This window comes from Pelodiscus sinensis, chromosome 6 (assembly GCF_052426305.1).
Source record: "Pelodiscus sinensis isolate ZL-2025 chromosome 6, ASM5242630v1, whole genome shotgun sequence".
NCBI classification, from domain to species: Eukaryota; Metazoa; Chordata; order Testudines; family Trionychidae; genus Pelodiscus; species Pelodiscus sinensis.
The window spans coordinates 52,567,973-52,594,609 of record NC_143057.1 but is presented as its reverse complement, the minus strand read 5'-3'; the positions used below and the strand labels follow the sequence as shown (position 1 = coordinate 52,594,609).

At 43.1% G+C, this 26,637-nt stretch overlaps 1 protein-coding gene across 7 annotated transcripts; it reads left to right on the top strand.

The window, feature by feature from the left end:
- The first annotated feature begins 4,766 nt into the window (after positions 1-4,766).
- On the top strand, positions 4,767-26,493 carry PRRC1 (proline rich coiled-coil 1). Of its 7 annotated transcripts, none has more exons than XM_075931913.2 (9): positions 4,767-4,785; positions 13,019-13,159; positions 13,716-14,111; positions 14,660-14,823; positions 15,453-15,555; positions 19,262-19,425; positions 20,236-20,339; positions 23,495-23,597; positions 25,076-26,493. In XM_075931913.2, exons 2-9 carry the CDS (start codon positions 13,039-13,041, stop codon positions 25,283-25,285), a joined length of 1,365 nt encoding a protein of 454 aa, XP_075788028.1. In that variant the 5' UTR covers positions 4,767-4,785; positions 13,019-13,038; the 3' UTR covers positions 25,286-26,493. The 7 variants fall into 7 exon arrangements, with proteins under 7 accessions (XP_075788028.1, XP_075788022.1, XP_075788023.1 ...); XM_075931907.2 differs by lacking the exon at positions 4,767-4,785 and adding an exon at positions 4,833-4,990; XM_075931908.2 differs by lacking the exon at positions 4,767-4,785 and adding an exon at positions 4,839-4,990 and having other exon boundaries at positions 13,002-13,159.
- Positions 26,494-26,637: the final 144 nt, after the last annotated feature.

Sequence of the window (26,637 nt, the reverse complement as noted above, 5' to 3'; positions counted from 1 at the left end):
CTAAAGCCAGATGTGAGTGCAGATGTTAGGAAGCTAATGTCTTTTATTATGAGCTACTTCTCCATGTGACCTCATTCCCAATGGATCAAATCAATGCTATGTACAATATAGTAAATGGGCTGGTTCACTAAAAATTAATCAACTTGATTAGGGACACACTTAAAAATAAAAGCCATAAACCATGCCTCTTTCCTCAAGTCATTCAGCTGCCTGGCTTTAAGATCTTTCAGTCTCTTTAGTAATACATTCAGCCAGCCTTTGTTTGGCAGAAATGGTGGTCCTTTCTACTCGAAGCCATGCCTTTGTAAACAGAGGTTCTCACCACTCCCAGGCTATGTCTAGACTGCAGGCTTCTTTCAGAAGAAGCTTTTCTGGAAGAGATCTTCCGGAAAAAATTATTTCAAAAGAGAGCGTCCACACAGTAAAAGCACATTGAAAAAGCGATCTGCTTTTTCGAAAGATAGCATCCAGTCAATATGGACGCTATCTCGCATTTGTTATTACTATGGATGGAGTGGCCACCAGGGCACCTGTGCTTTTTCCTGGAGGCCTCTTCTTTCAGAAAAAAAAACCCCTCAAACTAGTTGTATACTCTATAATTAATTTCTCCAGTCCAGTAACAAGTGAGAACTTCTAAAGCACTATAACAGCGTTAACAAAGTCATGTGGCATCCCTTTGGGTACATATTGGGTCTATGTGGCCACCCAGGCAGTCTTACCTTGGTGATAGTAATCCTTTACAGAAAAAAAAATCTCATCAGTATTTGAGTTTTGCCCCAAAAGCTAATGATTCTATATATTTTGGTTAATCTCTAAGGCTACGTCTACACTGCAATGCTATTTCGGGATACCCGAGTATTCTGAAATAGCAATCCCATGTCTTCACAGCAAGCCCGTTATTTTGGGCTTGCTATTCTGACATCCCTGTAAACCTCATTCTACGAGGAGTAAGGGACATTTCGGAATAGCGCTTTATTTCGAAATTTGGCACAAAATAAGCTATTTCAAAATAGCATCAAAATAAGATGTGCAATTTGCATAGCTATAAGTGCTTATCATATTTTGAGTTATGGTATAGTGTAGACACACTTGAACGTGCCACAGGACTACTAGTTATTTTAAAGTTACAGACCAACATGACTACCCTTCTGAGATCAACATTTGGGTTATTCCCAGCCCCAAAGAACTATTATAACAAAATAGGTAAAAGTTTATTAACAAAACATCATTTACAAGATTTGAACATATACACAACTGAGATACAGTCTCCATTAGTTTCCAAGACAGGCCAACCAGTCCCAGGAGCCCTGGGGAACCAGGTCAAGGAGGGACCATGCCTGAGCCCTGCTGCGCTACCAACTTTTTGCTGGTGGTGAGCAGATACCCAAGTCCCTTTTCTGCCAAGTGTCCGAGGCAGAACATCAGAAATGGCTGCCCGTCGCAGGGAGCCATAGCCTGTAATACCTCTGAGGCTGGTATAGGGGGCTCTGTCTGTGAGGTGGAGTGTTTTCCATATAAGGGCATGTAAATTAATAATCTTCCCCTGCTCGCTCCACCCATTGCAGTAACAGATCAGCTAATGGGCTGACTGGTGCTCAGGCCTGCTACTCCACCCACTGCAGCAAAAACCAACCTATGGGGTGATAAGTTCACAGGCAATAAAACAGGCAGGCAGCCCCTCTCTCACTGGGGATTCGCATTGAGTGAACGCCTGGCCTGATCACCCAGACGCCTTGCACCCCCCGCTCTTGAGTCTTACTGAGCGTACTCCGAGTTGGTCGACCCGAGTGGAGACAGTTTATGAGCGTGTGACCGATACTTGTGTTCCTGCTGTCTCCAGAACTGGTATAACACCCCCCCCCCCCAATCATCCCTATCCTAATTGATTTTTTAGTTGTCCTTATTGCTTGCCAAGTGACAGTGGCTAAAAAGTTACTAAGTTAGTTTATAAATAGTTGTGGTTTAGGTTTTTTACTGTTTCCTTGTATAAAGTTGTGTAAATAATCAGCCCTATGGATAATACCAGTGTTAATTCAACTGTTCCTAACCCCTGGGCAGTTATTGGGAATTATTGTGATTTAGAAAAGCCTCAGGGAATTGTTTTGTGTTGTCTGGCAATCTGTTTAATTTTTGTTCTGATGATTGTCTGGCGCCATCAGAATAAAATCAGTTTGTGCTTTTTGAAACCCCCAGTTGTGGTCTCATCCTTTCCGGCATCCCTTCGAACCTAGTGTATTACGGGGACTGACACCAAGCATTCTGCGTGAACACCAGCTGGGCTACGTCTACACTGGCGGCATCTTGCAAGAACAGCCATTCTTGAGCAAAAACTTGCCTGCTGTCTACACAACACATGCGTTCTTGCGCAAGTAAGTTTACAGTATAGCGTTGTAAAACAGGGCTTCTTCCGGAAGAGTTATTCCTCTCCCCAGGAGGAATAAGAACATAAGAACGGCCGTACTGGGTCAGACCAAAGGTCTATCCAGCCCAGTAGCCTGTCTGCTGACAGTGGCCAGCATCAGGTGCCCCAGAGAAGGTGGACCGAAGACAATGATCAGCGATCTGTCTCCTGCCATCCTTCTCCAGCCTCTGACAAACAGAGGCCAGGGACACCATTTCTATCCCCTGGCTAATAGCCTTTTATGGACCTAACCTCCATGAAATTATCTAGCTTCTCTTTAAACTCTGTTATAGTCCTAGCCTTCACAGCCTCCTCTGGCAAGGAGTTCCACAGGTTGACTACACGCTGTGTGAAGAACTTTCTTTTATTAGTTTTAAACCTGCTACCCATTAATTTCATTTGCTGTCCTCTAGTTCTTCTATTATGGGAACTAATAAGTAACTTTTCTTTATTCACTCTCTCCACACCATTCAGGATTTTATATACCTCTATCATATTCCCCCTAAGTCTCCTCTTTTCTAAACTGAAAAGTCCCAGTCGCTTTAACCTCTCTTCATATAGGACCCGTTCCAAACCCCTAATCATTTTAGTTGCCCTTTTCTGAACCCTTTCCAAGGCCAAAATATCTTTTTTGAGGTGAGGAGACCATGTCTGTACACGGTATTAAAGATGTGGGCGTACCATAGTTTTATACAGGGGCAGTAAGATATTCTGTGTCTTATTTTCTATCCCTTTCTTAATAATTCCTAGCATCCTATTTGCCTTTTTGACCGCCGCTGCACACTGTGTGAAAGTTTTCAGAGAACTATCCACGATAACTCTAAGATCTCTTTCCTGATTTGTCATAGCCAAATTAGCCCCCATCATGCTGTACGTATAGTTGGGGTTATTTTTCCCGATGTGCATTACTTTACACTTATCCACGTTAAATTTCATTTGCCATTTTGTTGCCCAATCATTCAGTTTGGTGAGATCTTTTTGGAGTCCCTCACAGTCTGCTGCTGTCTTGACTATTCTAAACAGTTTGGTTTCATCCGCAAACTTTACTACCTCACTGCTTACCCCTTTCTCCAGATCATTTATGAATAAGTTGAAAAGGATTGGTCCCAGGACTGACCCTTGGGGGACACCACTAGTTACCCCTCTCCAATCTGAAAATTTACCATTTATTCCTACTCTTTGTTTCCTGTCTTTTAACCAGTACTCAGTCCAAGAAAGGACCTTCCCTCTTATCCCATGGCAATGTAATTTACACAAGAGCCTTTGGTGAGGGACCTTGTCAAAGGCTTTCTGAAAATCTAAGTATACTGTATCTACTGGATTCCCCTTGTGCAAGAGCTTTTCCACAAGAGGGCTGTGTAGACAGGCAACATGAATTTCTTGCGCAAGAAGCCTCTATGGTTAAAATGGCCATCAGAGCTTTCTTGCGCAAGACAGAATCCACATTGCAATGGATGCTCTTGTACAAAAGCACATCTCTTGCGCAAAAGCACATTCCAGTGTAGCTGTGCTTTTGTGGAAGAGTTTTTGTGCAAGAACTCTTCCGTAAAACAGTTTGGCTGCATCTAGACTGGCATGATTTTGCGTAAATACTTTTAACAGAAAACTTTTTCCGTTAAAAGTATTTGTGCAAGAGAGCGTTTATACTGGCATGTGCCTTTGCACAAAAGATTTGCTTTTGCGCAAAAGCATCCGTGCCAGTGTAGACGCTCTCTTGAGTAAGAAGGCTCCGATGGCCATTTTAGCCAACGGGCTTTCTTGTGCAAGAAATTAACGTTGCTGTCTACACTGGCCCTCTTGCGCAAGAGGGCTTATCCCTGAGCAGGAGTATCAGAGTATTTGCGCAAGAACCACTGCTTTTGTACATTACAAAGTTAGTGTTCTTGCATAAATACTCGCTGCCGGTGTAGACAAGCGGCAAGATTTTGCGCAAAAGTGGCCGCTTTTGCGCAAAATCATGCCAGTCTAGACGCAGCCTTCTTGCGCAAGAAGCTGCCAGTGTAGATGGAGCCCAGATGCTTGCCAACCCCAGTTGTCAAGTGCAGCCTTTGGCATGAATTGGCACCATGTCTACCAGCATGTCACTGCCTGCCTGCCTCCTCTCTTTTCCATACTTTCATCCCAGTAGAGGCATCACAAGAAAGGCTGATATGAACAGGTGCAATGGCGCCTCCTTGTATTACACCCACTTGCTCCTTTGCACGTGTTCACATCCGGCCTTGCTGGTGGTGTCGGGGGGGGGCAGGGACAAGGGTTTGCGAAGGGGGCCGCGCAGGGCTGGCGGTGGCTGCAGTGACGGGCTCCGCCCGGCAGGGGTCTGAGCCGGCCGAGGAGCAGGAGGCACAGCTCGGCCAGGCTGCGGGCGGCACATGAAGAGTCCTGTGGTAGGTGGCCGGGACCCCGCCCCGCCCCACCCCGCCCCGCTCCAGCGCCGCAGCCGGCCCCGCCCGCCACAGGCGAACGTGGCAGGAGGTGGCGTCTCGCGCCCAGGCGCGGCCATTTTGGATGCGGGGAGCGAGCGGCGGCGCGGGAAAGCAGCGCCACGGAAGCGTCGCCCCAAGGTCCCGCCAAAGAGGAACCCGCAGCCAGGTTGGGAAGGGAATGGAGGTCTCAGATGCAGCCGCCAGACGTGGCGGCACGCGCGACAGCGGCCTGGCCCCAGGCGCATGCGCAGAGCCGCCAGCGGGGCAGAGACGTGGCAGCCCAGACTGGTGGCGGGCGGTATCGCGCATGTGCGGGGCCGCCAAGCCTCTTGGGAGCTGTAGGCGCTCTGCTGGGTCTGCGCCCCCTTCCTTGCCAGGGTGGGCCAGGTGCCGCTCGCGCTCATCCCCCCCCCCCTGCCCTGAGGTTGTGTCCGCGCGGGGCCTGAGGGCGGAGCTTCTGCGACCACGTCAGAGGCGGCTGCGGGGTGACTCACGGAGCGCGGCGGCCCGTTGCTGCCGTTGGGGAGGTTTGTTTTACGGCCGGTAGGGGCGGGGCGGGGCGCAGGGGGCTCAGACAATCGATGCTGCTGCTTAGTGTGAGCAGGGCCCCCAGAGACCGTCCCGCTTCCGGGAGCTGCAGCGGCTCCGGCCCGGGGCTGCCGAGGTGGGTTCGCTCTTGGGTTCCAGTGTTGTCGAGAGTTTTCTTCTCTCTTCCGCAGCGCGGGGGCAGGAGTCTCTGGGAACCAAACGGATGCGAGCTGGGCCTCTGCGGGCCGGTTACTGCAGACCCCGCCGCTCTACACAGGGCAGCCTTGTTTGTCCTGCTGGCGTGTAACCCAGTGACCTACTTCCCAGCGCTGGGCGGCTTCTGTGGGTTTAAATAGGGAGGGGTTAATACATCCCCCGAAGGCTGCTCTCCTGGTTCAGTAACCATTTTGTGCTGTGGGGTCTCTGCTCTAGGTCGCTCACTCCTTGGGGTAGGGACCAGCTCTTCTGTCTGACATTTGCTGCCTGCTTGCTGGTATCTGAGGTTTTGTTGGTGCAGTGCTAGTGATTAAATGTGAAACTCTTGCAGTCCAGCAAATAGATGTTTAGAAAACAGTTGTGCCTTGAGGTAGTCTGATCATGGATATCCTTGCTAGGAGCCTGAGAAGAGAGCTGGTCTAGAAAAACTGAAAAGTTGTCATTTTGACTTAACTCCCTAGGGTTTGGGGCAAGTCAGTTACCGTTCATTCCTACTATTGACTCTGTGTGCATGATTTCCTGTGCCCACGTGGCACTTGATTTACATCAGCAAGGCTCTGTCACCTGAGAGGCCTGGCTATCTTCATTAAAAATAACTGGGATCAATCCCCTTATGTCAAGTGGAACTAACATTATTTATTTAGCTGCTTCAGGCGCTTTGTCGAGATAAATTAGTCAGAATGATAATACCTGATCGTTAGTTGAAGAAGTCAACAGCAAATGGTCATCACAGCATGTTCTGATCTTTTCTGCCTTGCCCAAGGTTGAGCTGAGTGCCACAGGGGCCCAAAAGAGTGTTTCAGAGCTTAAGTCCTTACCCCAGTGCTTGTGAGCTGTTTCCGTTCTCTGGCCTTTAACGAGGTTGTCAAAATATAATGGATTTTAATGAACCACTTTATTAGAAGATGAAACAATATGCATAGGGTGGTATGAGTCTGAGGTCCTTTATCTTTCCCTAGCAGCACCAATTCTTTCATCTCCCCATACACTCCTTCCCCAAAACTAACTTGGATGTCCATCTAACATAGGGGCTACGTCTACACTGGCCCCTTTTCCGGAAGGGGCATGTTAATTTCAGCTATCGCAATAGGGAAATCCGCGGGGGATTTAAATATCCCCCGCGGCATTTAAATAAAAATGTCCGCCGCTTTTTTTCCGGCTTTTAGAAAAGCCGGAAAAGAGCGTCTACACTGGCCCCGATCCTCCGGAAAAAGCGCCCTTTTCCGGAGGATCTTATTCCTACTTCAAAGTACTTGAAGTACTTGAATAAGTACTTGAATAAGATCCTCCGGAAAAGGGTGCTTTTTCCGGAGGATCGGGGCCAGTGTAGACGCTCTTTTCCGGCTTTTCTAAAAGCCGGAAAAAAAGCGGCGGACATTTTTATTTAAATGCCGCGGGGGATATTTAAATCCCCCGCGGATTTCCCTATTGCGATAGCTGAAATTAACATGCCCCTTCCGGAAAAGGGGCCAGTGTAGACGTAGCCAAGGAAATACTGATTTAATATCTGTAACAGATTTAGGCTATGTCTATACTACAACTTACAAATAAAGCCACCTTTAAGTGACAAAAATTATACTGACCTAAGCGCTGATTGGACAGCACTATATTGGCTGGAAACTTCTGTGGTCAACATGGCACAGCTGCATTGAGGCACCACTGTAAGTTCCCTAGTGTAGCCATAGTCTTAGAAGATGAAAAGGACTACAGTTGATATGAGTATTATTTATATTTGCACCTATACATCCCTTAATTAGGATGCATGTATTCAGGATAGCTTCTCATTTGGGGATGCTTCCTAGGAGTTCATTGGTCTAAAAATAAATGGTGTTTGGTGACAACAGCTGCTTAATCAGGAGACTATTAATTAGGCATGTGACTGTGCAGCCAAGTACACAGTTAACCAATGAGCTTGGGCCCTCCGTGGACAAAGGCTTTCAGTGGCAGCCGTCCCTGCCCCCCCCCCGCGCTGCCTCTGCTATAGGCAGCAGCTCAGAGGGACGGCAGGAGGCTCCCACCAAGCACCAGCTCCTGTCAGCCCCCTTCACTGCTTCTGTTTGAGATAGGGTGGTTAAATTGCATTTAATCAGCTGATTGAGTAATCAATGGTATTTCCATTGACTACTTGATTAGTTGATAAAGGGGGGGAAACTGCAGTGCTACAGCCTGGTTAGCTTCCAGCCCTGGGGAGAATCCTGCTGCGGTTCTGCCTTTTAAATGTATTAAGAGCCACCAGGGCCACCTCCTCCCCCCCCGCAGAGTTGCTACTGGGGGAAACCAGCTTTTCGTCTGGCTCTCCCCAGCATTGGCTCCTGCTCTCCTCCCCCCACACCCTTGCTGCCTCTCTCTAGTAGAGGCAACAGGGGTGGGGAGCTGCTTGACTACTTGATAAGCATATGCTTATCGGGTAGTTGACTAGTCGCTTACAACCCTAATGGGAGGCAGCAGGGGGTAGGAGGGTGGCAGGCAGCTCTGTGGAGCCAGCACATGAGGAGAGCCAGCTTAAAATAGTCAGCAAGAGATGGGGAGACTGTGTAGTAAGGATGTTAAATTTAGATAAATCAATTAATCAAATAGTTGAGGTCATTTGTATTGACTACTTGATTAGTCAATAAGGGCACCACCGCCTTTGAAATGTAGCAAGAGCAAAGCTGGTGCGGGAAGCACGGGGCCAGCAGGGGACTCAAGTGTACTCCCCATGCGCTTTCCTTTTGAAATGTGCAAGAGCCTGGAAGGAGGGGGGGGGGGAGCTCTTGTACATTTCAAAAGCAGAGACCCTGGGGCCAGAGGGGCACTGCTTGAGTCCCCGCTGGCCCCCTGCTTCTGCTTTTGAAATGTAGCAAGAATGTTTAAAAGATGGACGTGCTGCCAGTTCCCTGCTGCACCCTGCCCCTCCCCCGCGAAATGGTGCTGGGGAGGAACTGGCTTTTAAGCCAGCTCTTGCACCCCCCTTCTCTCTGCTGCTTCTATCAGAGAGAGGCAGCAAGGGGAGGGAGTGATCAATCAACTTGACTAGTAAGGATATGCTTATTGGCAGGGCTTGAGAAACGGAGGCGAAAATCACTCACCAGCCTCATACTGCGCATGCACAAGAGCCGCATTGCACATTCGCGCACCATGAATGAATGGGGCGCACGGCTGAAATCTACTCACCACGGGCAAGTAGATTGTATAGTTTGTCGAGCCCTGCTTATTGGAAAGTCGACTTAATCCCCAATGTTTAGTCGATAAAATTAATCAATAAGCTCAAGATTATCGGTTAATTGTATATTCGACTACTCATTGACATCCCTACCTACCTAAGATTCATCTCCCTCTTCCTTGACTACATTGGCTCTGCACTCAGAATGGTAGTAAAGAAAATAGTTACAAACCAAAAGGACACAGACAGACCTTTTCTGTACTAAATATTCTTCTTACTGCTCAAAACCTGGAGAAGGATCCAGGCTACTGAAGAGGGTGGGAGGATGAAGAAGGATAGAATGTCAGGTCCCTTTCACTACAGGTTAAGAGAAGGTAACTTCTGAGTTGCCAGTAGTAAAACTTTTTTTTTTCCATACGTATTTTGAACTTGAAATGCTCTTACATACTTTGGGTCTGGGAGTTTCTTAAAGACACAAGAACCAGAAGGAAAGCTCAAACAAAATATGTTTTGAAATCATGATTTTAGGGGCTTACTTGTAATTTGTGAACACTGGAATAGGCAGTGCTGTTGCCCACTTAGCTCTACATGCAAATGTAAATAACTATATAGAATGTATGGTAGTGGAGAATCCAGATAATAGATTTCTATTTAAGTATCCTATTTACACCTTATTTTCTGATTAGATTGTTCCTTAGCTTTTGAGCTTATAATCATTGTGAAAAATATATATAGTGAACCATTGAGTTCCACGTGGAGCCTGTTCATTCATTCCATGTGGACAGCGTGTAAGTCTGTGTATTTAAAAAAAAATCCAAAAAACTATCAACAGCATTATCTGAAATAATGCTTTTGTAAATCAATATGTTACAGAGACTTGGTCAAATAGCCTATGAGTTCTTTACTTCATGAAATTCTGTGCCATTGCACAATACATAATTAATGTTCTGGGCAGAGTTTCACTGTTTCCTGCAGAATTTGGTACTGCTGGCCATCCCATGGTGGGAGGGAGAGGAAGGTGCTCAGCCCCACACTGCCACTGGACAGGAAGCAGCGAAGGGGCTCTGGCTCCTCAACAGGGCTGGCTCAGAGGCACTGCTACTGTGAAGTGGCACCTATGGAGCAGCCTGGGGCTGTGTGGCTGTGGTGCCCCCAGGGTCGGCCTTTGGCCACGTGGCTGCGGTAGTGGTGCCTCCGGGGCTGGTGCTGGGGTATGTGGCCATGTTAGCAGCGTCTCAGGTTGGCCTCTGGCCACGTGGACGCGGCCGCAGCACCTCCGGGGCCAGCCCCGAGCTGCAGCATCTCTGAAGTGGCCCGGGGCCTGTGACTGGCGATTCTGAGGCGGCCCCAAGCCGCAGCCGCATGCCTCCGGGGCGACCTGTGGTCACGGTGCCTCGGGTCCAGCCCTGGATCACGTGGCCACAGCAGCGATCTCTCCAGCCTCCGGGACCGTGTGGCCACGGAAGTGGTGCCTTCCCTCAGGGCAGTCAGGACAGCGTGCCTGCAGCCATTGCTGCAAGGGAGCATGAAACCAGGTACGGTTCCCCCTCATCCCCAGAACCCTCCCCCCACCTGCACCCCAGTCCCATCAGTTCCCTCCACCCCAAGACCCAGCACCTCAAGCTTGCTCTGACACCCTCCCTTGTTCTTGTACCCTCGCTCCTGGCCACACTGCTCCCACCATCTGGCCAGAAACCCTACTCCCTTGCCTGATTTACCAGACTTGTGAGAGACCAGGCATTATTTTTAATATTACCAGTGTATTGTAGAACACAGATCAGAAATGGAAGAAAAACATGCAAATGAATTCTCAGCTCTTCCTCTTCTCCCATTTCTCTCTCCTCCTTCCTACACATTTTGTACGGCCTTTTTAATACTAAGGTACTTTTACATAAATTTCATGTTTCTTGGAGTACAATGGATTTTCCAGTGTGTTAGCATGATGAAAGATACTCCTATCCTGTACTGATTCTTGTTGTGAAAGAAAACCTGTTTGTCATTCAGTCTTAATCTTTGATGCTCTCATTAGATTAGTGTGCTCTCATAGGTCTTGTCTCGTTTGGAAAACATAAACTGATATAGCTAAATCATAAAAATCCATCTGGTTTAAATCATGCTTTAGGTTAATGCAGTAAATCACTTTACATGCAATTTAAAACCATTTTCCATTGTGTCCGTATTAGAACTTGCACTGGTGTAATAACATAGATGTTTGTTTTCATTTCATATTAGCACTAAGTATGTAAAATCCCATTTAATTGGTAAACTGGTTCAACATAATGGTTAACCGATTTAAAGGGGGAGCAGGTGGGAGTTGGGGGGCATTCTGGCATGGCTGAGCTGGAGCATTTCCTCTGCTTCCTCCTGGCTGCAGCCTGGGGCTACTCTGGACGTGGAGAGCAGCCCCTGTCTGAAACACACCTGGGCCTGCCATAGACAGTGGCTGCTGCCGCCAGGCTGAGTGTTCCCATCCACGAGTAGCCTCCTGTCCGCAGTGGGAGGGGAGTTACTGCTCCAGCCCCCACTGATTGAGGGTGATGGTTACTAGTTAGCCTTTCAGATCCCTAATCAGCACAAGATTTCTAACATAAACAAGGCCATAGTTAGAGCAGAGAACAAGAAGTCAGGAATTTCTGGGTTTTGTTCCAGGATGTGTCAGTGATTTCCTTTGTGGCCTTTGGCAAGTCATTTGGATTTATAGAGTTGCTGAGTACCACATCTTCTTTTGAAATAAGTTGAAATGCTCAGCATCCTGTTGAAAATATATGCTCAGTCTGAGTGCTTTAGTTTATGTATCTGTAAAATGAGAATATGTACTTACCTGCTTTGTGTGAGTTTAGTGTCTAGTGGTAAGGATTTCAGAGAGAAGTTTTCTATGTGAAATATTGTCTCTGTAGTATAAGGTAGGAAGAAAATATTATTGTACAGTAGAGATGTAATGGTGTAGTCAATTTAACTGATAACCAAAAGGTGTTAAGTTAATGCTATAGACCAGGGGTCTCCAAACTACGGCCCGGGGGCCGGATGCGGCCCGCGAGGCCCTCTCATCCGGCCCGTGGAGACCTTTTTGGATTCAAAGGCAGAAGAAGTGAGATTGTTTCAAACCCCATTTGAAGCAGATGTGGCCAGTTGCCCAGACGAACTGCAGCTGGAAGTCATTGAGTTGCAAGCAAATGACCTCCTTAGGGACAAGTTCAAAATAGGACTGGTGGGTTTTTACCAGTTTTTGCCCAAGGAAGACTTTCCTAATGTCAAAACTTTTGCATCAAGGTACCTTTCAATCTTTGGAACAACATACCTGTGTGAACAAACATTTTCAAGAATGAAATACGTGAAGAACAATTTGAGAACAAACTTGTCTGATGATAATCTCAGGTCACTGTTGATGTTAGGGACAACAAATCTAAAGCCAGAAATGTCTGCTATTTTGGCATCCAGGAAACAATTTCACCATTCACACTAATACAGATGTTCATGTGTAGTGTATGAATGTGTTAATAAATAATAACTGAATAAAATAATATTAAATAAATAATTAAAAACAACATCCATGTTTTGATTGTTTTTTATTTGGACCTCAAGTGTGTAGTCGGCCCCTGCACTGCTGTTTGATAGTTAATGCGGCCCTCGGGCTGAAAAGTTTGGAGACCCCTGCTATAGACTATACACATTCCCCCCCTCCTGCCAGTAAATTTTTAGCAGGCTGACCAGCAGCCTGTCTCAGTCCTAGCTCATGCCTGGTCTGGGACCTACCCCTGCTGTGGCTCTGCATTTAAAGTGTATTAGGAACTAGGTGGGCAGGCACCCCAGTTCAGTTCCAGCTTGTGCTGGGTCCACGAGCTCGGGTCCACCTTCCCTGGACATGGGCTGCTGCCACCCACGCTGCAGGCAGCTGCTCCCTTAACTGTTTTTTAAACTAGCTCCCCTAGTGGACCAGCTCCTCGCTTGCACCCTGCGCTGCTACCTCTTATATAGCAGCGTGGAGTGGTAGGGGACTCCTTGGGGGTGGAGCCGGAGCTCACAGGCTGCCAGCCGCACTCTTGGGGACTATAGAATAATCGAGTAACTGGTAAGAATTCATGAGATTAATCGACCATTCCATTAACCGATATTTAGCATCCCTAGTGTACTGATATTTAGGACACTGAGTAAATGGTATTCCCAGGGCTCCTCAGAAGATTTGTTTTGAAGCTGGTATTTAAAGAGTCCTTAGCTCATAAACCCTGTCCTCTGTGCCATGCTACTTCTTTAAATTTACTTTGAAACAGTTTTCTCTTGTTTCTTATTACAGATTTTGTTTCTCTGCAGTTTGTTGTAGCTGAAGAAAAATGATGGAAGAGAGTGGAATAGAGATGACTCCACCCAGCCCTCCTCCACCAAGTACAGCTGAGGCAATGGCTGCTGGTATCACCATTGCAGCCGCCGCCACCACCATACCTGCCTCTTTAGGTATAAAGTAAGGATGTTAAATTTAGATTAATTGTCTAATTGAATAGTTGATGCAATTTGCATTTACTGTTCCATTAGTCAATAAGGGCACCCTCCGCCTTTGAAATGTAGCAACAGCTCCAAGGCTCCCTACAGCATTTCAAAGTGGCAGCATCATATGGGGTCCGAGGTCAGCTGGAGTCTGAGTCCCCAGCTGACCATGGGCTCCATGCAGCACTGCTGCTTTGAAACACAGAGTGCAGCCCAGCCCAGCCTTGTTCAGGGGTGTTGCTTTCCAGGTAACCAATTACCCATTCACATCCCTAGTACTGACCCATCCTGTTGCTGACTAGCTTAATGTCTAATGGCATCACCATGGAATGTGAGGCATCACTTACAAGTAAACTGTCTCCAGAAAAGTAACTGGAGTTACTACACACAGCTAGGTTTTGAACTCAACTTATTTTTTTGGGAAAAGCTTTAGGTATTTTATATGGCTATTTTGTAAAGAATTTTAAAGCTAAGATAAGTTTTTGTTTATGAGTCTTTTTGTTTTGTTTTGTTTTTCCTCTTCTAGCTGTGTCCAGTCCTTTCCCTGCTCCAGACATATCCTCTTTCCAATCTTCTCCTCCTCATTCATTTTCCACACCTCTATCACACCCAATATCTTCACTTCCTCCTATGAAGTCATCAGTGCCTTTATCATTTGTGCCTTCAACTATTGCACCTCCTGTAACTCTTGCCCAACCTTCTGTAACCCCTCCAATTGCTTCAGCTTTTAGCGGCACTATGCCTCATTTATCAGCACCTCCTCCCGTAAGCTCTATTCCTGGCTCCAATTTTTCTGCATCTCCAACGGCACCCCCAATTTCAGGATTTTCCATGACTTCATCCTATGACATTACCAGAGGTCATGCTGGGCGAGCACCACAGACCCCGCTGATGCCATCATTTTCTGCACCTTCTGTCACAGGTAGTATTTTGATCTGTCTTATAAGAACCTGCTCCATCTTACTATTGACCGTATGTAACCCAAGAGTAGTAAGGTTTTAGCATTTTTCTATTCAACCTTCTTCCCTGTAGAGAAATGGTGTCTAGTTCTATCTAACTCATTCTGGAATGGGATTGGCTCTTTGAGAAGTAGTAGTCATGGTCTAGGACCGAAGTGTCACTTCAGGGAAACTATAGGAACAGACAAGTTAAAGGGGAGAATGTAAGTAAAAATAAAAAATTACTCAGGCTAACCAGTCCAGCCATACTCCACTGTACATTATGTATGCACGTTCAGGGCAGGGTAAAAACTCCATTTGCTGTACAGTGATATTATTTGAACCCATACATTGTACGCTAATGCATTAGTTTCTAAACCTACTATTAATACATAGAGAGGTGGCTGGTCATGTGGTGCTTTCTTGTTTCCAGCCTCTCTTTTGTTTTAAGACTGCTAAAAAAATATTGCTTTAGCAAATTAATTGTGATAAGATATATGAATGTTTGTATGTGACTTGTTTGGCTTATCAGGTGTCTTGACAAATCCTGTTAGTCAACAGACAACTTTCCCATCTTCTCTGGTACCTGGAACTGGAAGTGGCTCTGCAATAACTTTCCCAGAAGAGCATGAAGACCCCACAGTGGCTGCCATACAGAATGAAGGATCTGCTGGAGGCCTCTGGGGATTTATAAAAGTAATTTTTAAAAATCTTTTACCATTTCTGAAGAAAGTCTTTTAACAGACTAAAGTGGAGCATTGGATTTTCAGTTTTTTTTTAGTGTGGCTCCTATGTAGGTGTATATGGGCTTCATGTTTGTGAGTTCAAAAGGCATTAAAGGCAAGAACGCTGTATCCCTCCCTTAGTTTTCTCTTACTGCCTGTAGCAATAAGATAGAGCCTGGCATTTGTCTGGTTCCCTGGTTTGTAACTTAGGCTAAACTATCATCATCAGACTTGGCTGTAGGTCTTGCACCGCTGATTGGAAACACTGGAACCTGTCCTCTTGGGAGCCTGATAGTGGAAGTGGATTTGGACTAAAGTTCCTGGGAAGTTTATAGTCCGCAATGGTGTGAGACATTATTTTTAGTAGTTCAGCAAGAGGCTTACTTTAGAGAAGAGGGACAGAACATATTATACAGCTGTTGTGGTATTCTGATGAAATTCTTCTTGTCTTGACTTCTATTTGAATAGAAAATCTGAATCAACTTGCTGACCCAGGTTTGTTCCCAGTGTAATTTTTCAAGAATTAAGAAAAGGCCAGGAGGCTTGAGAATAAACTCAATATACAGTATTTATTTAATTATTTACTTGTCGTCTTTGTAGGGTGTAGCTGGGAATCCCATGGTAAAGTCGGTGCTTGATAAAACAAAACACTCAGTAGAGTCCATGATCACCACGCTGGATCCTGGCATGGCTCCATATATTAGTAAGTACTTAACACAGACTTCCATAGAGTAGTTAAATGTGAATCATATGTCACTTGTAAATTTAAAATTGATCTATATTCCTTAGAAGAACTTTCAGGTACAGTATGGTTTATAATGAAACTGATAATTTAAAAGCAGTAGTAGAGTGTGGTATACATCAAAGTTTGTACATAAGACAGATTATTTTTCATGTTGAGCCATGATTCAAGGTACCCAACACTGACATTTAGAGGTGAGGTAGTGATGGAGTCTTTATACTTGGAATGCCGCTATCATTCTATTCTCTATTTTGCAATCAACTTGTAACTTCCTCAATTAAACTTGAGGTTGAAATCTCTCTAACTGGTCTTAAGTAGTGGGCCATAATTTCCAAAAATTGGCAGAAAGTTGTATTCTGCCATCTTTGGATTAAATGGATGTTTTGTCGGGATGGTCTTGTGATAAAGCACTGACTGATACTCAGGGGATCTGGTCTCTGGTATCAGCTTTGCCACAAGCTTTGTGTGATCTTGAGCAAGTCACATAGCTACATTTACGCTATGAGCCAAGAATATGATTCTCCTACTTGTGTACACATGCTAGCTCTTATACTTACAACTGCTTGACAAATAGCGGTGTTGCTGTGGTAGCTTAGCTATGCTGAGTATATATCCACTGGTTTTGGGGTGGGATTTCTGCTTCATCATATTACTGTACCTGCACAGTTATTTGTGTTTAGGATAGGATAGCTCAATAAGAGCTGGGGTGAGCATTTTTACACAAGCAGAGGAATCACACCCCAGCTCATAGTGTGGATGTAGCTTTAATCTTCTGCTTGTATGTTATATCACTTTCTCCCACTATTTAGACTGTAAGCTCTTTAGTAAAGGAACTATCTCTATGTATTACAGTAGTGCCAAGAAATCCTACCTGAGATTGTTGCCCCATTGTGTTAGATGTGGCATCAACATACAGCAGGAAAAAGTCCCTGCACTACAGAGTTCACAGTCTTAATAGACAAGATAGACAAATATGGGAGGGGAAACTGAGGCACAGGAGTGCGTAGAGTGGCTTGATGCAGGTTAGTGATAGAGCTAGAAATAGAACATAAGTCTACAATGTACTCTAGGTTATAGGCCAGTGTCTTGTCCATTGTACCACACTACTTATATCAGTGTTGGTTGGACTTTTAATCTATAGCTAACTGTCAGCATAATATGTTAGTTCAGAAAGATCTTACATGTCACTAAAATTTGGAAGCTGCAGATTTCAAGGTGAGAAGTTATTTATGCACCTGCATCTGTCTTTTGTTTGGTTTTTTTAATGGTGCAGTTCTCTGCTGTGGCTGTCTGCATAGATGCATATGAAAATACAAAAACTGAGGAAAAGGAAAGGGGAGAGCTTAGAATTTTATTTAATAACTCAAAGTCTATGCCCACCCACTGGCATGGCATTTGGGTAAAGTAATTCACCTGCAGTCGTCTTCATTCAACTAATGAAATTGTTGCATGCAAATTAGCAGTAGAGCAGTGTATTAGCTGCAGGCTCATTTTGAGAGCTGCTTATGGGCCACTTAGGTTTGTTAACTCAATGACTCCGCAACCCGATCTTGTGGCTCTCCTTGGCTACAAACTAAATTTCCTGACTTGTGGTTAATACCTCAAATTAACATAGCTTTTTGCACCTCTATTTCTATATTGCAGCATCATACAGCATCTGAGTAAACACATTCTCATTACAGGAAAATACTAATGATCAGAAACACAGGGCTGAGACTTGCTCTTAACAGCTGTTTTTCCATTAATTTCAGACTGAAGTTAATGGCAAAACATCTGTTGAATTTAGTGAATATAATGTTGGGGATGGATCACTTTCCTTTCTATATAGTTACATTTCTGAGTGTGTCCTTGAATCCAGATAGCTTTGGTTTGGCAAGCTGCAATATCTAGCTCAGGAAAGTGTGTCCCATATATAAAATTTGATATGTAATGGTTTAGCATTATCACTAACCTCTTCTTGGAGGGTTTTATGCTGTCAGGGCATTTCACTAGGGCTCACTCCTGCATAAGTCTTACCTGGGTAGAATTCAATGTTTGTCACCATTCCAAAAAACCTTTGGTGTCTTCTGTTAAAAGGAACTGTTCCCTTTAATTGAGAGTTCCCAAATCAATATGGGCCAAGTTGAAAACTGTTGTTTTTCCAGTATTTTAAAATTCATGTTGATTGTGGTAAATGTTACTGTTAATGACATATAGGAGTAAGTACTGGAGACTTTGTCAGCAGGCTTTGGGGTACGGTGTTTCATGTCTGTAGCATCTGTTTGGGGTATTTTTTCCCCAAAAGCATTGCAGTGCAGCCATTTTTTTTAGTTTGCTTTAATATTCTGTTTGTTCTTGCAGTCAGAGTACTCTCAGAAATGGCATCTTAACAGACTAATAATTTTCTAGTCTTTGTGTCTGTACCAAGTATTGATACTTTGCAAAGGAAAATTAACATGCAACTAATCTATAGGTTGGATCTCTGTGGTCTGGCACCCATGAGACCTGATTGGTCTGGAACAAGGGAATTTGCCGGATCAGGGAAAATCCTGTGCCACTGGCCTCCGAGCTCTCTGCCGGCTTTGCTTCCTGCCTGGCTGTTTCCCTCCTCTTTCCCCCCCCCCCCTTCACCTGCCCTTGCCTTCATCTGGCTGTGCTGCCAGCTGTGCCCCAGGATTCCCAGCCATGCAGCTGCATCCTTCTGCCCCAGGTCTCTCAACTGCTCAGCCTCTGTCCCCTGCCACGGTCCTCCTGTTACCGGAGTTCCCCATGCCAACAGAGCTCTCTGCAAAAGTATGAATTGTTCACTATAAGAAGTTTTTAAAATTCTTTCCTTTAAGTTTATTTTCTTGATTTAAAAATACAGCCCACATTTCACAGAAGTTAGCTGTCTAAGGAAAACATGAGATATAAAGATGCCTTAGAGCTGCAGACAGGCTGACATTGGTAAAAGGTCTATGTTGAAGCTCATGCTGCTAGTAGATACTTGTAAATAGACATTTCTTTTCAGCTTTTATGGTCTTATAAGTTGGGGTGGGGAACCTAAGGCCTGGGGCCAGATACTGTCCCTGGCTTGCCTGGATCTGGCCCCTGGGGCTCAGGACTTCCCTCCAGCAGTGGGGAGCCCACGCTGGCACTCCACCCCTTGCTGACTGATTGTGTGAGTGAGTGAGCCTCTGTCCCAAAAAATGGTTCTCCACCCCATTATAAGACACACAATGGTGGTGGTGTTCAGCGGCATTTGTGTAACAAGTTGAGGGTGTCAGTTGTGGGCAAGTTTCCACATCACCAAAACATATCAGAATTTGTACCGATGGCCTGGATTTTTTTTTAAATGTGTTAACCAAAATTAGGCTTCTAAATCCACAGTCTGGCTTCTGTAAATTGTCTGATGTGATTGTACCTCTCAGCCCCCATTGACTTTCCTGAATTCAATGTTTACTTTAAAAATATCTCAATCTTAAAAGTTCACCAAAAGATTTCCTAAGTAAAGTTTACTTCATAAGAGATGGCTGGTAGGGACACAATTTCCTCTAACCAACTTCTCAGTACCCATTACAAGAAACTCAGCTTGACATGTACTGATGATAGTGTTGTCTACATTTACATGAGGAAGATACAGAAGGGACTACTCTGAGATGTGAGTTGTATTTTGAACTAGCTTCTATTAAAATATTTGTCTTTGTAGAATCTGGAGGAGAACTGGACATAGTGGTTACCTCCAATAAAGAAGTAAAAGTTGCTGCCATTCGAGATGCTTTCCAAGAGGTCTTTGGAATGGCCACAGTTACAGGAGAAGCTGGACTGTCTAACATTGCACCACAACCTGTGGGCTATGCAGCTGGATTAAAAGTAAGGGGTTAATGGCAATGTAGAAAGTTCTGTGCAAAGGATATCTCAAATATCAGTGATCTTGAGTGGAACAGTTTATCTGGAAGAATTCCATCCTCTGAGAAATACCTTTCTGCCTCCCCAGAAAAGTTAAATAGAGGAGCTTGTTTGTTCACTATTGTCTTTGTGTATAGATGTCATCCATGCCAAGTAATTCATCAGTATGTACTCTAAAGTTTGTGTCCCATTGCAAAAACAGCTGAAGAGCATAAATATTTTGCCAGTTTTCTGCATGACTGTCACTGACTGCAAGTGTACATAAGCATATTCTGTCAGATTGTAAAAGATCCAAAGTGTATCAGTTCTTGGGACCCCCTCTACTTGACAATATACTTTTAAAGAGGAGAGTCTCTTATGACATTACTATGTTGATAAAAATGTTAAACACAATTAGGTGATTAAACAGCCAGAACATAACACTATAAAGTGTAGCTGAGTAATAGAAATATTTACAGTCTTTAACTATGGTGAAACTTGCCATGTTACAAGTAAAGATGTCTTAAATTTCTTTCAGTATGAAGCTAGTTATTTTTTCATAGGAATTCTATAATTTAATTGGTAATGAGCTAACGCAAAGTTTTATCACCATTCCTGTAACTTTTGGGATACTAAATGAAGCCTTTTTTGCTTCAAAATGTTAATTATTACACAACACCAAAGGATTTTTGAACAATATATGTGGTAATCTTAATGGTAAAAATTACGTTCTTCCATGAGCTTTATGCTGTAACCCAGAGAGAATATTGTTTAACAACTTATATTGCCTTTTAGGGAGCTCAGGAAAGAATAGACAGCTTGCGTCGTACTGGAGTGATACATGAGAAACAACCGGCTGTATCTGTAGAAAATTTCATCGCAGAATTGCTTCCTGACAAGTGAGAGGATTAAATATATTCCTTAGAAGAAAAATCATTTTATATTGAGTCCAAGTGCCCCATAGTTGTTAAGAGTATTCTACTTGGGAGATTAAAGGAGAGAATCTGTCAGTGTATGTTATTGCCTTGGCAGGCTTTGCTTTGATGAAATTATTTGGCAGCTTGTCCAAAAAATCTTGAGAATTTAATAGCTAAATACTGTCAGGTTTATGAGACTCAGAATTGAAAAACATGCCACTTAAATCTACAGAAGTGAGAGACTTGTGCTAAAGTAAGAGTTGAAATTGGCTTTTAGTTCTCTTCTGGAATGACAACTGATTTGGAGAGTATACTGGGTAGGTACTGACACTAGTAATGTTATGCTGAGGTAGTACCTTCATCTAATAACATATAGTATTCTCAGGTCTGATCAGTTTTCCTTTTTCTGCTCACACAAAATATATGTCCTACCACTGCTTTCCACAATTGGGACAGACTTGTGTTTTGGAGTTCACATGAATTGTTTTCTAAACAAACTATTTTCATAAGAAAAGATGGCTCTATCATGCAAACTTTGAGATACCAATTTGAGACATATTAGGATCCATTTCTTGTTGGCCTTTGATAATTTATTTGGAAAATACTTTTAAAAAAACAAACAAATCCTTGGTGATGTGCTAGGCTTTGATTTGTTTATTTTTGGAACCTACACCACTCCATTCAGTTACACTTTTCAAAGTGATCTTAGGTAGAAGATGGAGCTTGGCTTTTAAAAGTAAAGAGAAAATTAAGTGCATTAATCTCTGTTTACCTAAATCAAACTAGATAGAAAAATGCTTTCTTACAGAAAATGTCTCCATGAAGGAATGACAACAAATCTACACCAAAAGAGTGCCTTCTTTCTTGTTGTTTTTACTTGTTCCTAATTTTTGTAGGTGTGGTTTATGATGCTCCAAGGGGAGTTGCTAGTCCAGCACTGCCGTGTCATTGATTTGAATGGCAGCAGAATTTCCACACTTATAGGTCCAATTAATTGGACACTTACAAGTCCAATGTTTTTGGTATATGATTAAAATAAGAACATAAGAATGGCCATCCTGGGTCATATCAACGGTCCATCTAGACCAGTATCCTGTCTGTTGATAGAGGCCAATACCAGATGCCCTAGAGAAAGGGAACACAATAGGTAATTCTTATGTGATCCCTCCCTGTCACCCATTTCCAGACAAACAAAAGTGGGTGCACCATTCTTACCCATCCTGGCTAATAGCCATTGTAGAACCTAACCTCTGTGAATCTATCTAGCTGTCTTTTGAACCCTATTAAAGTCCTAGCCTTCATCTTATCCTCTGGCAAGAAGTTCCAGAGATTGGTTGTGTGCAGAGTGAAGAAAAACTTCCTTTTGTTTGTTTTAAACCTGCTGCCTATTAATTTATTTTGGTGACCCCTAGCTCTTGTACTGCGGGAATAAGTAAATAACTTTTCCTTATTCACTTTTTCCACACCAGTCATGATTTTACAGACCTCTATCATATCCCCCCCTTAGTCTCCTCTTTTCTAAGCTGAAAAGTCCAAGTCTTTTTAATATCGCTTCATATGGGACGCGTCCCAAACCCCTCGTTATTTTTGTTGCCCTCTTCTGAACCTTTTCCAATGCCAATATATCTTTTTTAGATGAGGCGACCACATGTGTATGGAGTATTCAAGATGTGGGCATACCATGGTTTTATATAGAGGCAATACGATATTTTCAGTCATCTTCTCTATACCTTTTTTTAATGGTTCCTAACATTCTATTTGCTTTTTTGACTGCTGCTGCACGTTGAGTGGATATTTTCAGAGAACTACCCACAATGACTGACTCCCAGCTCCCTCTCTTGAGTAGTTATAGCCAAATTAGTCACCATCATATTGTGTGTATATATAGTTGTGATTATTTTTTCCAATGTGCATTACTTTATATTTATCAGCATTAAATTTTATTTGCCATTTTGTTGCCCAATCACTTAGTTTGGTGAGATCTTTTTGAAGCTCTTTACAGTCTGCTTTGGTCTTAACTATCTTGAGCAGTTTGGTATCATCTGCCAATTTTGCCACCTCACTTTTTACCCCTTTCTCCAGTTCATTTATAAATAAGTTGAATAGGATTGGTCCTAGGTCAGACTCTTGGGGGACCCCACTAGTACCTCTCTCCTCTCTGAAAACTTATAATTTATTCCTACCCTTTTTTTCCTATTTTTTAACCAGTTATCAATCCATGAAAGGACCTTCCCTTTTATCCCATGATACTTAAGATCCTTTGGTGAGAGACCTTGTCAAAGGCTTTCTGAAAATCTAAGTATACTATATCCCCCTTGCCCATATGCTTGTTGACTCCCTCAAAGAACTCTAGCAGATTAATAAGGCATGATTTCCCTTTATAGAGACCATGATGAAACTGGTACAACAGCTCCTGCTTTTGTTTCTGTGCTACTGATCTCCCAGATGGGGCTACTTAAATGTAATCAAATCATGGGAAGTAAATAAAATGGAGTTAGGGATGATACATCAGCCTTAATTTAGACAATTCATGTTGTTGTTTTCTTCAGGTAGGAAAATATTAAATATATACAAGTCAGGCCAGGGAGATGTCCCAACTTCTGTTCCAGAATATTCTACTGGAGCATATAGTGTCTTTTCAGAAAGAGGTTTAATTGCTCTTTTGACTTCCATACAGTAATTTTACTTAGGTATATGAATAACATCTTCAAATGTAAAGGGATGTGCCATTGTCTCTACAGAAGTTAGGTTCTTTTTGTGGGCTTGAGTGAATGCATAATTCTTGTTGTTGGAGAATGATGCCTTGACAAAACATTAGTTTTCCAAAAATTGTGTAAAAACAGTAATAGGATAAATCTATTATAAGGATATAAATATCTCATTGGTGCTCTTATTTGTCTTTGAATTGTAAGTTTCATGCTTATATGATAGATCATGTCTTTTTTTTACTTCTATTTGTAAAATATCTAAATTCCTCCATGAAATTCATTGCAAATAACTCAGTTTCATAGTTATAGTGCCTCTCAGTGTCTTGTAAGCTAACCTTGCCAGACCTGTATCATTTCCAGAATACCATTATTCAACCAGTTGAAGTTCTTTACTCTGTAAAACTTCAGGTGACTTATGTGCTATTGCAGGTGGTTTGACATAGGATGCCTGATTGTTGAAGATCCTGTCCATGGGATTCATCTAGAAACTTTTACCCAAGCAACTCCAGTGCCTCTGGAATACATTCAACAGGTGGAGTTTTGTATCTCTTTTGGGGATGTTGAGTGGGTAATTGACTAGTCGCTTTCCCCTCCCCTCCCCCTTTGCTGCCTCTATCAGAAAGAGGCAGCAAGGGAGAACGTGACCCAAAGTAATTTTAATGAAATTGGTATGGTTTGGTGAGTTATGTAGCGGCATAAGCACTCCCCGTCACTGGGGTGACCACCTTCCGGGGTGCAGACACCGGTTGGCCACCACTATAATCTAGAACCCTTCACCAGTCTCTGGGTAACCCCGAGTCCATAAGTGGCCTGGCTTGCCAGGCAGCGTGGCCCAGTGGCCAGAGTCAGTATATATACTTCAGTTCAGGGCAGTATGGCTTACTAGCCAGAGTCAGAAAATGGTAGTCCTCAGTTCAGTATAGTATATCTTACTTGTTAGAGTCAATAAATAGCCCTCAGCCCAGGGCAGTATGGCCTGTCAGCCAGTGTTAGTAAAGGGTAGTCCTTAGTTCGGGGCAGTATGGCCTACTGGCCAGCATCAATACGGTTGGGGCTAACACCTAGTAAACCAGGGTCCTGTGAGTAGCAGCACCGTCTGCCACTTCTTCAGCTGGGAATCCAGTTGAAACATGCCGAGGACACCTGAATGTCAGAGGCCTCTCCTGCACCCTTCCTGGGTTACTTTCTACCACTTTGTTTGGATCAATGTCCCACGTGGTACCTGGGTCTTCTGGTTCTCCGGCAGCAGCTTCTCCCTGGGCTTCTGCTGGGTTTGTATTGTGGCTGTCTCCCAGGTCTCTGGTTCTTGCTGCTGGGGTGACGGGCAGAGGTAGTTCAGGAGGTCTTTCTTCACTGGTCAGCCCAGACTGAGCTGCTCTACTGCCTTTTATACTGTGCCAGCACTTCAAGCATGCCCAGTCTGGGTGAAGGAGCAGGACTTCCTCCACCAACAGAGTCTTAGCTTCCCCTTCCTCTCCCCCCTCCGCTTCAGTATGGGGTAAGCACTCTCCGTCACAAGTTGATGTAGAGTTCTGGTATTGATTCCCTTTAATGTTGGGTAAATCACTTTGACTCTGTCTCCCTTTCCACATTGATATGAGATACTTTTTTTGAAGGGTGTTGTACGGATTATAATATTTTTAAAGCCCATTGAAGATGAAAATTATTAAATATATAAGTAACTTTATTGATCACATCTGTTTGGCAGCTTTTTTAAAATGTAACTTTCTGGTAATGACAAGGTGATTTAAGTCATTCTGTAGTTATGCTCCGGGAATGTCTAATGGTTGTCTAGGAATGTAATATGAAGAACTCTCAAACTGGATGTGCAGAGCTATTGTGGGATACAGTTTTAGGGTTTGATTCTGAAACTTTCTGTGTATTCTTTTTCAGAAAGTGCTATTAAAATTGAGAATACTGACCAAATAAAGTATTAATATAGGGGTTTACAGATATTAGAATCTGACCCTTTATCTCATTCATTTAATAACATCTCAAATTATTACACAGGCTCAGAGTCTTACTCCCCAGGACTACAATTTAAGATGGTCGGGTCTTTTGGTGACAGTTGGTGAAGTGCTGGAGAAGAATTTACGGAATATCAATAGGACTGATTGGCATGTGGCATTCACTGGTATGTCCCGTCGACAAATGATCTACAGTGCAGCCAAAGCTATAGCAGGAATGTATAAACAACATTTACCACCCAGGGCCATTTGAAAGAAGCTTGACTCATCACACTAAGATATACTGATATTTTTCTTCAGCTTGATATGAAGGAAAAGATTGCAGCTTCTGCTAATATTTGAGTCCTCAGTGAATACAGCACAATTTTGTAGTCTACCTGTAAACTGTTGGTTTTTTTATTAAAAAAAAAAATGAAGGTACTCTTCCAATAATGGAAATGAACAACTCCAATTTTTAATAATCAAATGACATCTAGTATAATTGAGAAGCGAATTAGATACAACCCTATATGTTTATATAAGGGCCAAATAGCATTATAATTTGTAAAGTGGAATGTATTTTTATTTCAGATACTTAATATTTGATTTACTTACATATAACTTTTTTAAAGTGGGTTGGGGTACAAATAATATCTTTTGACTTCAGTGGAGGCACTACCCTCTATTTTCTAGATGTCTAAGTTTTGAGAGTATTTAGTACTTCATAGGGTTGGCCTTAGATGTACATGATCTCAGAACTGTTGTATCTAATTCTAAAGCATCTTAAAAGTGAATAGCTGTGGAAGGATGTAAGTCCATGCTCCAATATATCCAAGGTGCTGGCCAAAATAACTTTGAGTGCACATCTTCCATACCTTTTTCTAATCCTTTTTCTGAAGTATGGTCCAAGCCATCTCCCCTAGAAACCAATGAAATAGACACATAAAAATGTGCCAGCAGCTCAGGATAACATAATTTCCTTAAGTGTTTGTGTTATGAGTTTTTATCCACCACATGTTAATACGCAAACTGATATTCATATTGTTTGCTCTACCATTTCATATTTTCCAAAGCAGAAACAGAATCCTGCATGATGTCAGAAGTGTGTCATTGACTCACTGCTTCTCTTATGCATCTTTGATATCTGTTCTTAATAGCTGAAGATATTCCATATCTTTGCTCAATGATAATCCTAAATCTCTATTCAGAAATACAGAAATTATTGTAAGAAAATATTTTGATAATAGATTTGTTTAAAAAACAAACATTGAATTCTTTGCCTTAAACACTAGCTTTTCAGCTTAAACTGTTCTGCCTTTATCTTTTGTAGATGCTTTCAGAGAACATTTTATATGCCATATACTGGTTAGCCAACTTATTATATTTGTACCCAATGAAAACCTGTCCTTTTTCCAAGTAATATATTTTGCCTTAATTGGCTCAGTGTAAATTAAAATTAAATAAACACTTTTTCCTACAGAATTGTACTTTTTTCATTTAAGATTTTTTTTAATTGCCTGAATGACAGTAACTTTCATTGTATCTTACACAGGCCATTCATGTAACTGGTATGTAGTGACACAGTATAGTTTGTTGTCTGAAAATAGAAAATTACTACTTCAACTA

Coding starts and splice junctions, on each gene's coding strand:
- PRRC1 (XM_075931913.2), top strand. CDS start 13,039: ATGATGGAAGAGAGTGGAATAGAGATGACTCCACCCAGCCCTCCTCCA. Junction 20,340..23,494: donor GCAGAATTGCTTCCTGACAA/GTGAGAGGATTA, acceptor GTGCTATTGCAG/GTGGTTTGACATAGGATGCC. Junction 23,598..25,075: donor CTCTGGAATACATTCAACAG/GTGGAGTTTTGT, acceptor ATTATTACACAG/GCTCAGAGTCTTACTCCCCA.